The 12732-nt window shown below is 38.2% G+C and overlaps 4 protein-coding genes across 4 annotated transcripts; 1 reads left to right on the top strand and 3 right to left on the bottom strand.

Moving 5' to 3' along the window:
* Window positions 1-1341: 1341 nt before the first annotated feature.
* LOC149386814 (endochitinase EP3-like) lies at window positions 1342-2554 on the bottom strand. Its single transcript, XM_089627291.1, has 2 exons — window positions 1983-2554; window positions 1342-1877 (listed from the first exon to the last, which is right to left on the bottom strand). Exons 1-2 carry the CDS (start codon window positions 2401-2403, stop codon window positions 1471-1473), a joined length of 828 nt encoding a protein of 275 aa, XP_089483417.1. The 5' UTR covers window positions 2404-2554; the 3' UTR covers window positions 1342-1470.
* Window positions 2555-6554: 4000 nt separating this feature from the next.
* LOC149386815 (methionine aminopeptidase 2B-like) lies at window positions 6555-9517 on the top strand. The gene is made up of 12 exons (XM_089625134.1): window positions 6555-6642; window positions 6977-7113; window positions 7207-7243; window positions 7328-7453; window positions 7543-7642; window positions 7740-7885; window positions 7985-8076; window positions 8182-8276; window positions 8418-8514; window positions 8654-8797; window positions 8897-9114; window positions 9216-9517. The coding sequence occupies exons 2-12, from the start codon at window positions 6987-6989 to the stop codon at window positions 9324-9326; spliced, it is 1293 nt and encodes a 430-aa protein (XP_089481260.1). The 5' UTR covers window positions 6555-6642; window positions 6977-6986; the 3' UTR covers window positions 9327-9517.
* A 48-nt stretch (window positions 9518-9565) lies between these two features.
* On the bottom strand, window positions 9566-10507 carry LOC149386816 (endochitinase PR4-like). Its single transcript, XM_089625135.1, has 2 exons — window positions 10141-10507; window positions 9566-10068 (listed from the first exon to the last, which is right to left on the bottom strand). Exons 1-2 carry the CDS (start codon window positions 10505-10507, stop codon window positions 9659-9661), a joined length of 777 nt encoding a protein of 258 aa, XP_089481261.1. The 3' UTR covers window positions 9566-9658.
* A 454-nt stretch (window positions 10508-10961) lies between these two features.
* LOC149386817 (uncharacterized) lies at window positions 10962-12644 on the bottom strand. Its single transcript, XM_089625136.1, has 8 exons — window positions 12540-12644; window positions 12344-12453; window positions 12214-12272; window positions 12038-12129; window positions 11852-11960; window positions 11731-11744; window positions 11548-11649; window positions 10962-11452 (listed from the first exon to the last, which is right to left on the bottom strand). Exons 1-8 carry the CDS (start codon window positions 12597-12599, stop codon window positions 11261-11263), a joined length of 738 nt encoding a protein of 245 aa, XP_089481262.1. The 5' UTR covers window positions 12600-12644; the 3' UTR covers window positions 10962-11260.
* Between the last annotated feature and the right edge of the window lie 88 nt (window positions 12645-12732).

Below are 12732 nucleotides of genomic sequence, written 5' to 3' on the forward strand. Positions count from 1 at the left end.
CGGTTTAAAAATAGACCTGTTTACTCGTTTTTCAGAGCAAGCTGGGTAACGGGTATACCTGCCTGATAAAGGGTAGAGAAGTGGCAGGCCCGTTACCCGTTTACCCATTTAAAGATTCCGGGTACCAGGTCGGGTAGCCCGGTAAACCCGTTCGAATAAAAAAAAAACTAACCATCTTATTAAAAAATTCTAATCTTAATAAAAAAAAAAAACCCACCAATCACAATACCATCCAAAACAATTAAAAGTAATTTGAAACAATAAAACAATATTTATCACAAGACAAAATTATAAATTATGCTAATAATAAAATATAGGATTATTCTTCTAATACTATAAACATTATGTAATACTACTCTTACAGAGTATATAATCAATCAAGAAAAATACCTACTTGTAATACATCACACTTTATAATACAACATCATGCAAAAATTGTGGTTTTGTAATTTTTTTCTTCTTTTTCTTTGGTTTTGTTGTGTAACGGGTAAAATTGTCATCCCGAATTAAAATCCGCTTGATCGCGTGTAGACGCCAGGGCCATGTGGACTAGACGCGTGTCAAATCTCTCGAAAAGAGAAGTTAGATGATCGTTGAAAGTACGATGATCAAAAGAAAATATTGCGAATTTAGAGAAAAGGATATTAGCAAATAAATCTAAAATCTTTCCCGCCATTTCAATAGATCGACCTGACAAGCTGGGAAACATAACGAGCATAAAAATTACAACATCTCTTGAAGTTCGTCAAGTCACTGCTGACTCGGTGAATTGGAGACTGACTGTTGGTATAAAGACTTCGTCCTTATATTTATTAAGTAAATAGTTGTGCTTAAGATCACACTACATGCCCAATTAAACAACAAGACATTTGACTATCAAAAGATAAGGGACAAGGATCAAATTCGAATAACCAAGCTCGAAGTAACCGTTGCAATCAATGAACGCGTTACGAGATCATATATTAATGCCACATAGGCGTTGGTCTTAAAAATTGTGGACGAATGATCCGATTAGCTTCATATTAAACTAAATATATGAATGTAATACTTAAAATGCCATATGATTTCCAATTCACAACCTTTTGTATTCGCAACCTCAATTTTGTATTCGAGCTCGATTTGTCGGATAATATATTACACAATTATTTTGATAATTTTTTTTAATCCAATTTCAATATCTTTAGATCTCATCATTATATATTCAATATCAAATTCAGATTTTATTACAAGAATTTCAAACCCATTTTTTCACAAAATAAAATCGAGTTGATTATTTAGCGAGAGTACTCTCACGTCAATGCATCACAGAGAAACGAAAAGTGTGAGTTTTAATGACTATAATAATGCAAATATTTATTCAATATTCATAAATGAGGAGTAAGAAAGGATGTAATAAGATAAGATTTTATTGCGCGTAAGAGACGCAATATATATATGTAGTAGGCAGAGAGAGAGGGGTATATGTAATGATCAACAAGTGAGATTGGGTCCGGGGTTGACACCTAAGCGGTCGCAGTAGAGAGTGTAGTACTCCACTCGGCGGCGCACGGTGGCGTCGTTGCCGCCGTCGCACTCCAAGGCTCCGTTGATGGCTCGGATGGTGGCCCCGAAGCCTTCCCCGAAGACGGGCCTCACGAAGTTCATCCAATACCACAGCGCGGTCTTGAAGGACAAGACCGGGTCGGATCCCACGGATTCGGGGCTGTTGAGGCCGTCGAAGCCCAGGCTCCGACCCGCCGGTCCGTAGTTGAAGTTCCACGAGAGCTGGATGGGCCCGCGCCCGAAGTACTTCTTCTGCGGATTGCACACCCACTCCGTGTTGCTCTCGTCGCAGTAGTCCCCCGCTGCCCCGTTTATCTCCTCTATGAAGCAAAAATCTGCATTCATTCATTCATACAACATATAATAATATCAAACGACAAGAAAGTGACAAAACGACAAAAAGACATGAAGTTGTACGACGTTAGGAAGAGACGACGTACGTCCGGTCTCGTGGGTGACGTGGCCGAAGAAGGCGGCGATCTCGCGCTTGGAGTCGTCGAGAGATCCGACTTGGCCGAACTGAGAGAAGGCGTCGAGGGCTTGGAGGAAGGTGTGTCTGGAGTAGAATCCCTTGCCTTCGCAGGTGGCGTCGGCGCGGTCGATGATGGCGGCGAAGAACGCCGGCGTCACGATGTCGGCGACGGGGACGCCGTGGGTGCTGGGCCCCAGCGGCGGCGTCTGGCACGGCCCTCCCTGGCACCCGGATCCACAGTGCTCTACGGTGGTCCCGCAGAACCCGAACCGGCTGCAGCACTGCTCCGCCGTGCACCCGCAGTTCTGTCCCCTCACCACGGCGGCCGAAACGAGAAGGGTCATCATCATCATCATCATCATCGTCATCTTAGCAGGCATCGTTGTCATTTTCTGTGCTTTGCTTACCTCAGATATGTGGATTGTGTGTATATATACACCGAAGCTGGAAGTGGGAATGTATGAATTTCTTCCATAACCCTCAGCTCAGAGGCGTGCCATTTACGGGTCTAAGCCGTGGACTTTGACTTTGTCTTTGTCTTCCTGCTTCTTTATTTGACAGACGCCGTATCTGATTTTTTTTTTTTATTTATTAATTTTAACCACATTATAATAATATGTGCGATATCAATATCATGAACTACAATATTCATGGAGATTAGGTTCACGCCTTATCTGATTATTCAATATTCATCTCAGACTTTCGATTAATGGGAAATCATATCTTTGGACCCCTCCACTGAAGAAGGAAAATGATATCCACTCATTTATCATCACCATGTTGTTATTTTTATGCCCCATTTAAATTGAAAATAATGTTCAATTACATTCTATCTTACAAAATTGCAACTAATTTCAATAATTGTGACACTGTTATTCTTATTCATTTTGTATTAGACTTGACTTTTTTAATGGCGGTGGTTGTTATATGTCTATTTTTTTTCCTATTGACTTTTCTTTAGTTGAAAAGTTTGTTTTCATATATACATGGATCCATCATCATAATTGTCAACTAGAATATATATATATATATATATATATATATATTACATAACGTCGTTTTTTCGTGATACAAAAACGAGACTCGTAGCTTACCAAACGTTCAAGACTCTAGGGCAATTTAAAAAATTTGTTCATGATAAATTACTTATTTGTTTTCCAATAAATTGTTTAATGTTTCAGACTTTGATTATCCAATCCGAGGATTTTCAGTTAGTGGTAAATGATATCTTTGCAATCGCACCCCTGCCTGCCTCCTCTTAAAAATAAAAGAAATGACATCCACTCATTTTTCATTGCCATTTCTCTATTTATGCCCCGATTTCATTTGCTGCGAGTTGCAAGTAATTAAAATAAAGATCTTTTAACTATATAATCATTTAACTTATAACATTTTGTATAATAATCAATCTTTTGTTAATTTTCTGTAAATAACCACTTCAACTTATTTATGGCACTAAAAAATACAAAAAAAACTCAAAATAGACGATAATTTTTTTTTTGGTATTTTCGTATTTTTTAGTACCGTAAATACGTTAAGATGGTTATTATTTATAATTACAAAAAATTAACTATCTAACAATTTTTAAATTTTCGGTAGCTTATTTGGCTATTTTTTTTAAATAATTGTACGTAGCACTGTTTAGCACTGTTAAAATAATTGTAACACTCTTATTCTTATTCATTTTGTATATTAGACTTGACTTTTTAATGGTGGTGGTTGTTATATGTCTACTTCAATTTTTTTTATGTAGGACTTTCTTTAGTTGGAAAGTTTTGTTTTCGTTACATGGGTCAATCACTAGGAATATAAAAATTTACAACATCACTTCAAATTTACTATATAAAATAAAACGATTTTACTGGCTATCATATGTTATTACTAATGAGACTCATAGATCATAGTTTTATTTTCTTGTTTTAAAAAAATGGAATTAAGGATATTTCATTCCATGATTAACACAAACTTTCAAACAGGTTCTGGTAACCACGTAGGGATAACATCAACCAAATCAGCAAAAAAAAAAAAAAGAAAAAAAAAAGAAAGAAAAAGGTTTTAGTAACTAAATTATCTATAGCATTTCCTTTTCAGGCTGTCCACAATTAAGCATCGCCATGCAATTAATATTATTATTATTTTTTTTTTCATTAAATTCGGTTCCTTGTTGACCAGTTAGTAATTGAAGTGCCTAATTTTCTAATTATTAAATTAAAAGTCTTCTAAAATGCAACTTCAATAAGAAGGCTATATAACTACAATTAAGATCCGCGTTAAATTTTAATGTTGGAGCTAAATTTCAATGAATGAGAGCTGGAGCCTTGCTTTTATAGGCAAAGCAAGCACCGTTACAGCCTTTAGACCAAGCATTTAATGAGCGTTTAAAACATTTAATGATTTCGGTTACACACGTTAAACCGAAGTACTAAATGCACGGTTACACTATGAATTAATTTCCAACATAATACATTAAGGAATATTAAAACATTTCGTAAGTAAATTTTGCAATAAAAAGTTAAGGATTAGCCCAAGGCCCAAGCCCGAGACATTCCCGAACTCAAGCCCGAGCCCGGCTCGGCGGCGCGCGTGTGTGCGCACGAGGGGTTAAGAGTTAACCCACCCACACTCTCTTCTATTGCACTTGTTTATCCACTAAAGAAAGATGATAGTATATAGAGATATACACTACACAACACTTACCCAACTCATGTGAGACGCTTGAAATTCACTTCATTTACACATAACAAATGTATTTTTTAAGCATGCTTTGAGCATCAAATTCTCATTAATTATAATAATGATTTTGGTGAACAAATAATCAATCTTATACTCATGTGAGACTCTTGAAACTCACTTCATTTACATATAACAAATGTGTTCTTTAAGCATACTTTGAGCATCAAATTCTCATTCATTATAGTAATGATTTTGGCAAACAAATAATCAGTCTTATACTCGTCGCAACGAGAAATAAGAATACGTAAAAATTAACAAATTCCGATGAGTGGACCCCACTCAAATATTAGCCACAAATCACCTATATACTTGTTAATAAATACTCTTATATTAACAATTCTTCCAACAGGAATTAAGGTCGATTACTTGATTGTAGGAATATAAACTGTATGTAATATCACTGCCTCGATGAGAATGAATAACAAGCAAGTTTTTCCTGATTTTCAGGAGGGGCATTGTTAATCTTTTAGTCAGAAAAATTAAAAATGAAATATAATAATGATAACATAAAATAAAAGCACAAAAAAACATCGCAAACAAAAAAAATTCAACAGTGTTACAGTAAACGCTCATATCTAATTACAAATTTTGAAGCAAAACTAAGGGAGTTGAATACTAAAAGACGTATAGTATTAATTCCTTTCAAATTTAACAAAAATATAGTAAAAGTGAGTGCCACGAACAAGCGTAACATTTATTTAAAATAGTATTGATAAATAAGCTTGTAGAGCCAAAACAGTTAACAGAGGCCTCAAAATATCCAGGTTATCATCACATTTGTAAAAATCAGACGATGTCGGGCAAAATAATTAAGAATCATCATTGGCCTCTACACTAGTTGAGTTGATTGAAAAAAATCTAAAATGCTCAATCAATTACGTACAGATATATAGCGCGATCAGTCTCAGCTGCTCATCAAGCGAGTCACTTGTTCCCTAACGTTGCACCAAAAGGAACGTCATCATTATTTTCTTCATCTCAGCTTTGTGTTTATTTATTTGTGTGCTTAGATTAGATCATTTGTTTGGCGAGTGTATATATATATATATATATATATATATATATATATATATATATATATATATATATATATATATATATATATAGTATACACACATAAAGTTACGTGGGAATGAAAGTGCATTTCTTCTATGAACCTCAAAGGCGTGTGTCCCAAGTTCCACTTTTACTTTGTAGACGGATGCCGGCGTATCTGATTTTTCAATCCCCTCATTTTCAATTCATAGTATCTGCTCTTTTACTTGTGCCCCAAATAATGTTCAATTATGTTTTAGAGTTTTGGATAAATATGACTTGGAGTCGTCTTTTTTCAAAACTTGTCAAACACGAAAAAGCTTATATGAACGTGAGTAACAAATGTATCAAATAATACTTCATTTTACAAATATTTGTCCAACATGTTATCCGTGTTTTTGGTTTACAATGATAATCAGCTATGTTGTCTTGGGTAAAAAGTACATGATATAAGGATATCTCTTAGACCGTAGTCTTCAAACAAACATGACGACTCTTCTTTCAAGCTTAGCATTGGTTATTTCATGAAGTAATTTTTCATGGACAACAACAGTCAAGTGTAAAAACAAAAAATATAGTTAATATTTTATGTATATAAATTTTATTTTACGATAGGATAGGACAATCTGTATAACAAATTTCACTAGTAAAATTGTATGATAGGGTACCTATTTGCAGGAATTTGAAATGTCAAGGTATTATATTGCAAAATTGAAAATTCAAGAGTATAATTTTGCAAAATATTAAAAGTGAAGGTGTTTATTTGTAGTTTATATAACAAATTTTATATGGGGGCTAAAACAGAAGAGTCTTCAGCGAAACCCAAAACCTCCGGCGACTGACTGACTCTCTCCGGCTCGGTTCGTCTTTATCTTTCTCTGTTTGGCTTACTTGATTGCAGATTGTTTTCGTTTCCCTCAACTTCGATCATTTTCTCGCTCCCTCTCTTCCACTCCGTTGTTCTATTATAGACTTTCTCTGCAACAATTAACTCCATATTTCTCAGCTTTGGAACCATAGACTAGAAACTAACATTCGAATTTTTATATTACGACGAATTAAGTAAAAAAAAAAAAACCCCAGCTATGCGTGTCCATATGAACTGCTATCTCTTTTATGAATTGAAGTCTCCGATTTGTTATATAGCTCTTGTGTCATAACTATTTGGTGATTGTAATTATTTTTCGCGATTAGGTTTACCACAATGACAGATGTAAAGTTGGATTCCAATGTCCCAACTGAAGAAATTGGGGCTTTAGAGCTTTCGAACGGGGACGAAGAATCCTCTGAACTCGCTCAAACATTGCAAAACGATGATGATGGAGAAAAAGGTCGTTATTTGTCCTCCTTGCTACTATTATTAGATATGTTTTATATCTATGTCTTAGACTTAGTAGGGAATTTACTCAGTTCAAATCTTGCAGAAGCCTCAAAGAAGAAAAAGAAGAAGAATAAAAACAAGTGAGGACTCTTACTTTTCAGAGGGAAGAAAAATGCTGCTTTGATAACGCAGCTTGTCTTACTTATTACCCCAATGCTTTTCAGGAAAAAGAAAGCCCCGTCGTCTGAGCAGACTATGCTCATACAGACCGATCCACCGTCTATTCCGATTCTCGACCTCTTTCCTTCTGGAGAGTTTCCCGAAGGAGAAATCCAAGATTACAAGGATGAGTGAGTGTATCTCAATTTTTTGAGCCGTTATTATTTTTTTTTTTTGTGAAGTTCTCATTCATATACATGTTATGACTGTCTATGATCAGTAACTTGTGGAGGACTACCTCTGAAGAGAAGCGGGACTTGGAGCGCCTTGAAAAGCCAATGTACAACTCGGTTCGCCGCGCAGCCGAAGTTCACCGGCAGGTTGTATTTCGGTATTGAACCGTAAAAACTTGTAATCAGTGGCTATATTTGACATCAAACTTTATTTTTTTAAATTTTTTTTTATTAACGGCTGTAGGTTAGAAAGTACATGAAAAGCATCATTAAGCCCGGGATGTTAATGACTGATTTATGTGAGACACTGGAAAATACAGTTCGCAAGTTGATATCCGAAAACGGTTTGGAAGCCGGCATTGCTTTTCCGACCGGATGCTCTTTGAATTGGTAAAAGCTTTTGAATCATAATTCTGATCCCTATTTCAATTGCTTTGACTGATTCAATCTAGGTTATCTTCTAACATATGTATACCCTGTTTCTTTCAGGGTTGCTGCTCACTGGACTCCAAATACAGGAGATAAGACCGTTCTTCAGTACGATGATGTAATGAAATTGGATTTCGGAACCCATATTGATGGTAATTTATTTTATTACTTCCTTTTTTTTTTTCCTGGCTAGTTTCTTTAGACATTTCTTGTTGTTACTGGGAATCTCTGACTTGGGCCAGTTGTATGAGTTGCAGGGTGTATAGTCGACTGTGCTTTTACAGTGGCCTTTAACCCAATGTTTGATCCATTGCTCGAAGCTTCGCGTGAAGCCACTAATACTGGTATCAAGGTTTGTTTGTTTGTTTGTTTGTTTTTTTATTTTTTATTTTTTATTGGTGTCTTCAGAAACGTTACTTGATTCTAATTTGAAGAACTCACTCTTTAGAGTACAACGTATCATCACCTTATTGCTTTTTATTTACATGGTTAGGAGTCTGGAATCGATGTTCGTCTGTGTGACGTTGGCGCTGCGATTCAAGAGGTCATGGAGTCATATGAGGTTGAAATTAATGGAAAGGTATATCAAGGTACGGTATTGTCATTGCCCATCAATTTTCCGGGTAGTATTGATCGACCCCTTACCAATTTCATTACAAGATTTCGGAAGTACACAGCATTTGATATTCTAGGTACGGTATTTCTAAGTAAGACTCGCTGATATCGCAGTTAAAAGTATAAGAAACTTGAATGGGCACAGCATTGGGCGGTACCAAATACACGCCGGGAAATCGGTTCCCATTGTGAAAGGAGCAGAGCAGACAAAAATGGAGGAGGGCGAATTTTTCGCCATCGAAACATTTGGGTCAACAGGTGAACGATCTGCTCTGTACGATGATTGTCTTGAGAGTTAAAAACGAATTCGGGTAAATTTAGTACGATAATAATGATAAAATTTGTGATGTGTCGAAGGGAAGGGATACGTGAGAGAGGATCTAGAGTGCAGCCATTACATGAAGAATTTTGATGCGGGGCACGTTCCGCTGAGGCTGCCAAGAGCCAAGCAATTGCTTGGGACCATCAACAAGAACTTCTCGACCTTGGCCTTTTGTAGGCGATACCTTGACCGTATCGGAGAAACTAAGTATCTGATGGCGTTGAAGAATCTCTGCGATGCTGGGATAGTCCAGGTACTTATATCTATCTTACTTACTCGGTAAGTTTTTTTTAAAAAAAAAAAAACGGGCCTTGAAATTTTACTTGTGCGGGTTGGGTTATTTCCATTTGGCAGCCTTATCCTCCGCTGTGTGATAATAAAGGAAGTTACGTATCTCAATTCGAACACACCATCTTGCTCCGTCCCACCTGTAAAGAGGTGATTTCCAGAGGCGACGACTACTGATGAAACATGATCTACTTTTTTTTTTTTTTTTTTTTTTTCCATTTATTTATCTATATGAACAAAAACAAAAGATTTTATATGTTTTGTTTGAGATGCTGATTAGAGAGGAGAGTGTTTGTTCCTCATACATGTTTGCTTCAAAAGCTTTTGGGAAATCATAGAGAAACTATTTAACTTTTTTTTTATCTTCTTGACACACACAACAAACGGTTAAATTTTAGAGTAAAATACTGTGTTAATTCAATTCATGTGGTTCCGTATTTATTCATTAATGATAATCTAGTATAACCAAAGCAGTCAAAGCTGGGTGGTTTACATAGTAGGTATATGATCTAGCAACCGAGGTTGGGACCGGGAGAGACATTAAACTGGTTGCAGTAGTCGGTGTAGAAGTTGATGCGGGACTGGACTTTGTCGGGCTGTTTTCCGTCGCACTCGACGGCCCCGTTGATTCTTCTCGTGGTGGCTCCGAAACCCTGGCCCACAACGGAGTGCACGTTCTCCATCCAATACCACAATGCCGACCTGAACGCGAGCACAGCGTCGCTCCCGACCCTCTCGGGCTCGTTCTTTCCGTCGAAGCCCAGCGCTTTCCCGGCCGCCCCGTAGTTGTAGTTCCACGTCAGCTGCAGCGGGCCCCGCCCGAAGTACTTCTTGTCCGGGTTGCACGGATACTCTGCCTCTCTTGTCTCGTCGCAGTAGTCCTGGCTCGCTCCTCCGATCTCTTCTATGTGGCACATAGCTGCAATCAAAAGTGGTTGCGTTGAGCGAGCGCAATTAAAGAGACGATTTCATTTGGAGATTGTAGACTTACATCCGGTCTCGTGGGTGACGTGGGCGAAGAAAGCGGCGATCTCTTGCTTGGTGCTGCCGAACTGGGGAAATCCGGCGACGGCATTGAGGAACGCGTCTCGAGTGTAGAAGCCTTTTCCGGCGCATCCTCCGGCGGCCTTGTCGGCAATGGAGCTGAAGAACTGAGGCGTCACGATGTCCGAGACAGACGGGGCCGGCCCCGAGTTGGAACACGGCCCTTCCCGACACCCTTCGCCGCAGTACTCGTTGCCTTCTCCGCAGAACCCGAATTTGCTGCAGCACAGCCCGGCGCTGCACCCGCAGTTCTGCGCCGAAGCTCTCGACACGCCAACAAGAAGAAGAGCTATTATGAGAGCTTTGGTTTCCATTTTGGTTTTCTTTGTTTATGAGATTGATAGGGTTTGTGTATTTTTAGTGTAAATGGGGAGCTCTCTTTTTATAGTGTAGCGAATATGATAGTGTCGTCAGCATCATATCGTCAGATTATTTCCCATAGGTGAAGATTGGTTACGAGTCCATGGAGGACCCTGAGTCGGCAAAGTCTCTCTGGATCATTAATACCTTTACTTTTCATCTTCACGGTAGGTAAAGAAGAACATAGAATAGGAGGAAATTAAATTCGGTGAAGCCAAGTCAAGCACCCATTAGTTTTGGTAGACCCTAGATTCATCACAACGCAACTACACTTTTCTTTTTTGACGGCTTAATGTTTCGTAGCTCTATTTTGGAAAAATATCACAAAAACTTCTCCCCCGGCCCAATTTGTTTTGATACTAATTCAAAGTGCTTGCATACACAACATCCAATTCCAAATGTTCACTGTCATATATGTGAAAAAAAAAAAAATTAAATAAATGAACATCAACCATTTTACATTTGAAAATTTGCTCAGAAAATATCCTATGCACTGAAAAATAACCATTTCAATTTTCTCGAGGTCAAGCTTGCTACAACGAAATAGATACGTAAGTTGGCGATTCTGTCCCATCTCAAATTAACACAACTCTCGAACGCATAAAAATGCTTTCCCATGTATCCACGAAAGAGAAGAAAACGGACAATATTTGTTGTAGCTAATCATAACATTGTGAGAAAATGTTACGTCAAGAGGGATGAGAGACTCAGGTGGGAACCTCAACTTCCGAGTCAACTTCCGAGTCAACGTCTGAGTCAACTTCTGAGGCGGTCTCATCAGCTTGTAAGAGCTCGATGACGGCACTGAATCCGAAATCTCTTCCAGGTCTAAATGAGGCTTTGAGTTCTTCCGCCGATTCAGTCGTGTTGATTTTGTCCTCCTTTACTTTCAGTTTCTCCTGATGACACGACACGGCATGACACCACATAATTAGTTATGCAATGAAAACGTAGTTTCAGTTTTACTGGTGCAGCGATGATGATATTGACTCGCCTGCTTTACGTATTGAGCAATTGATGAGCTTACGATCTCTTCCAACACGAATTTAGTCACTCTTTCCTCACCAACAACCCCTAACAAGAAGCTCTTCGGAACCTACGCACCAACACCATAACCATCTCAACAATCACATGAAACCAAGTCAAGCTCAATTTCTGAAACCATTCACTCACTCACCTTGGTCGTTTTCCCTGGACAAACATCCACATTGCACATGAAAATTGTTCCCAAAAAAAAAAAAAAAAATTAAGTTTATCGATATAGTTTCTCTTATAATATAAAGCAGCAAATCCTCAACCTCCTTTCTCTCTGCGAAACCCTGGAATCGGAGGCGCTGTTCGGGCCAAATTAGTTAAGACCTTGTCAAAAACTCTCTGGGTCTCGTCTCCCGGCAAGTCAACCCGGACCTGTTGATCCGCCATTCCATGAGCACTATAATATTTCTTATGCTTCACCCAGAAAACATAACATGAAAAATGCTTACTTGAATCTTGTCACTGTCTTGGGACTCCACCACAATCTGGACCTTTTTCACAGTTATTGCATCTTCTGAATCTTCAAGAGATACTTCTAAACCTACACCCATCCCCAAATAAAAATATTTAAACAATTTAAAGTGAGTTCATTCAGCAGGGTTATGGATAAAGATTGAGTCTTTACCTGAACCAGCCTCGCATACGAATTTTCTCCGTCCAAAATCTCTCCCTTGACTCTGCGGGCTGTTGATAAAAACGATAAATGAATATCCTGGCATTAATACAGGTGGGTTATGGATACGGATATGGTTTACTTTGTGAAAAGGAAAGAGCTTGAAGTTTGGAAATTGAGGCTTGTGGAGTTTCCAAAACAGCAAGTACTCAATTTCATGCTAACATATCCACTGGACCTTCCCACACGAAACTGCAACAACAACAACGAAACAGAAAACCACGTCATTGGAAAAGTGTAAAAGAAATGGCAAAGCTTTTCCGAGGATGATGCGTTACTTTGGGGATTCCTAGGAGTTGGAATTGTGAGGACGTCGTGTTACTGGAAGCCATAGCCATCCTCTCTCTCTCTCTCTCTCTAACAGTGTGTGAGTGAGCGAGTGTGTGTGTCTTTTGAATTCTCTGTGGTCGAGTCTTTATGCTTAGCAATGGCAAGTTAGCAACCATCCACGTCAGTGGACCCCACAACGGA

This window comes from Urtica dioica, chromosome 9, assembly GCF_054948205.1.
Source record: "Urtica dioica subsp. dioica isolate 48M chromosome 9, U.dioica_male_clone48M_v1_H2, whole genome shotgun sequence".
NCBI lineage: Eukaryota > Viridiplantae > Streptophyta > Magnoliopsida > Rosales > Urticaceae > Urtica > Urtica dioica.

What these genes read in the sequence shown, in the direction of transcription:
- LOC149386814 (XM_089627291.1), bottom strand. Translation starts at nt 2,403, where the DNA reads ATGACAACGATGCCTGCTAAGATGACGATGATGATGATGATGATGATG. An exon ending in CGTCACCCACGAGACCGGAC is followed by an intron (nt 1,878 to 1,982) that starts GTACGTCGTCTC and finishes GAATGAATGCAG; the next exon opens with ATTTTTGCTTCATAGAGGAG.
- LOC149386815 (XM_089625134.1), top strand. Translation starts at nt 6,987, where the DNA reads ATGACAGATGTAAAGTTGGATTCCAATGTCCCAACTGAAGAAATTGGG. An exon ending in CGATGATGATGGAGAAAAAG is followed by an intron (nt 7,114 to 7,206) that starts GTCGTTATTTGT and finishes CAAATCTTGCAG; the next exon opens with AAGCCTCAAAGAAGAAAAAG. An exon ending in GCGATGCTGGGATAGTCCAG is followed by an intron (nt 9,115 to 9,215) that starts GTACTTATATCT and finishes TCCATTTGGCAG; the next exon opens with CCTTATCCTCCGCTGTGTGA.
- LOC149386816 (XM_089625135.1), bottom strand. Translation starts at nt 10,507, where the DNA reads ATGGAAACCAAAGCTCTCATAATAGCTCTTCTTCTTGTTGGCGTGTCG. An exon ending in CGTCACCCACGAGACCGGAT is followed by an intron (nt 10,069 to 10,140) that starts GTAAGTCTACAA and finishes TTTTGATTGCAG; the next exon opens with CTATGTGCCACATAGAAGAG.
- LOC149386817 (XM_089625136.1), bottom strand. Translation starts at nt 12,599, where the DNA reads ATGGCTATGGCTTCCAGTAACACGACGTCCTCACAATTCCAACTCCTA. An exon ending in AGCTCTTTCCTTTTCACAAA is followed by an intron (nt 12,273 to 12,343) that starts GTAAACCATATC and finishes TTTTATCAACAG; the next exon opens with CCCGCAGAGTCAAGGGAGAG. An exon ending in CGTATGCGAGGCTGGTTCAG is followed by an intron (nt 12,130 to 12,213) that starts GTAAAGACTCAA and finishes GGATGGGTGTAG; the next exon opens with GTTTAGAAGTATCTCTTGAA.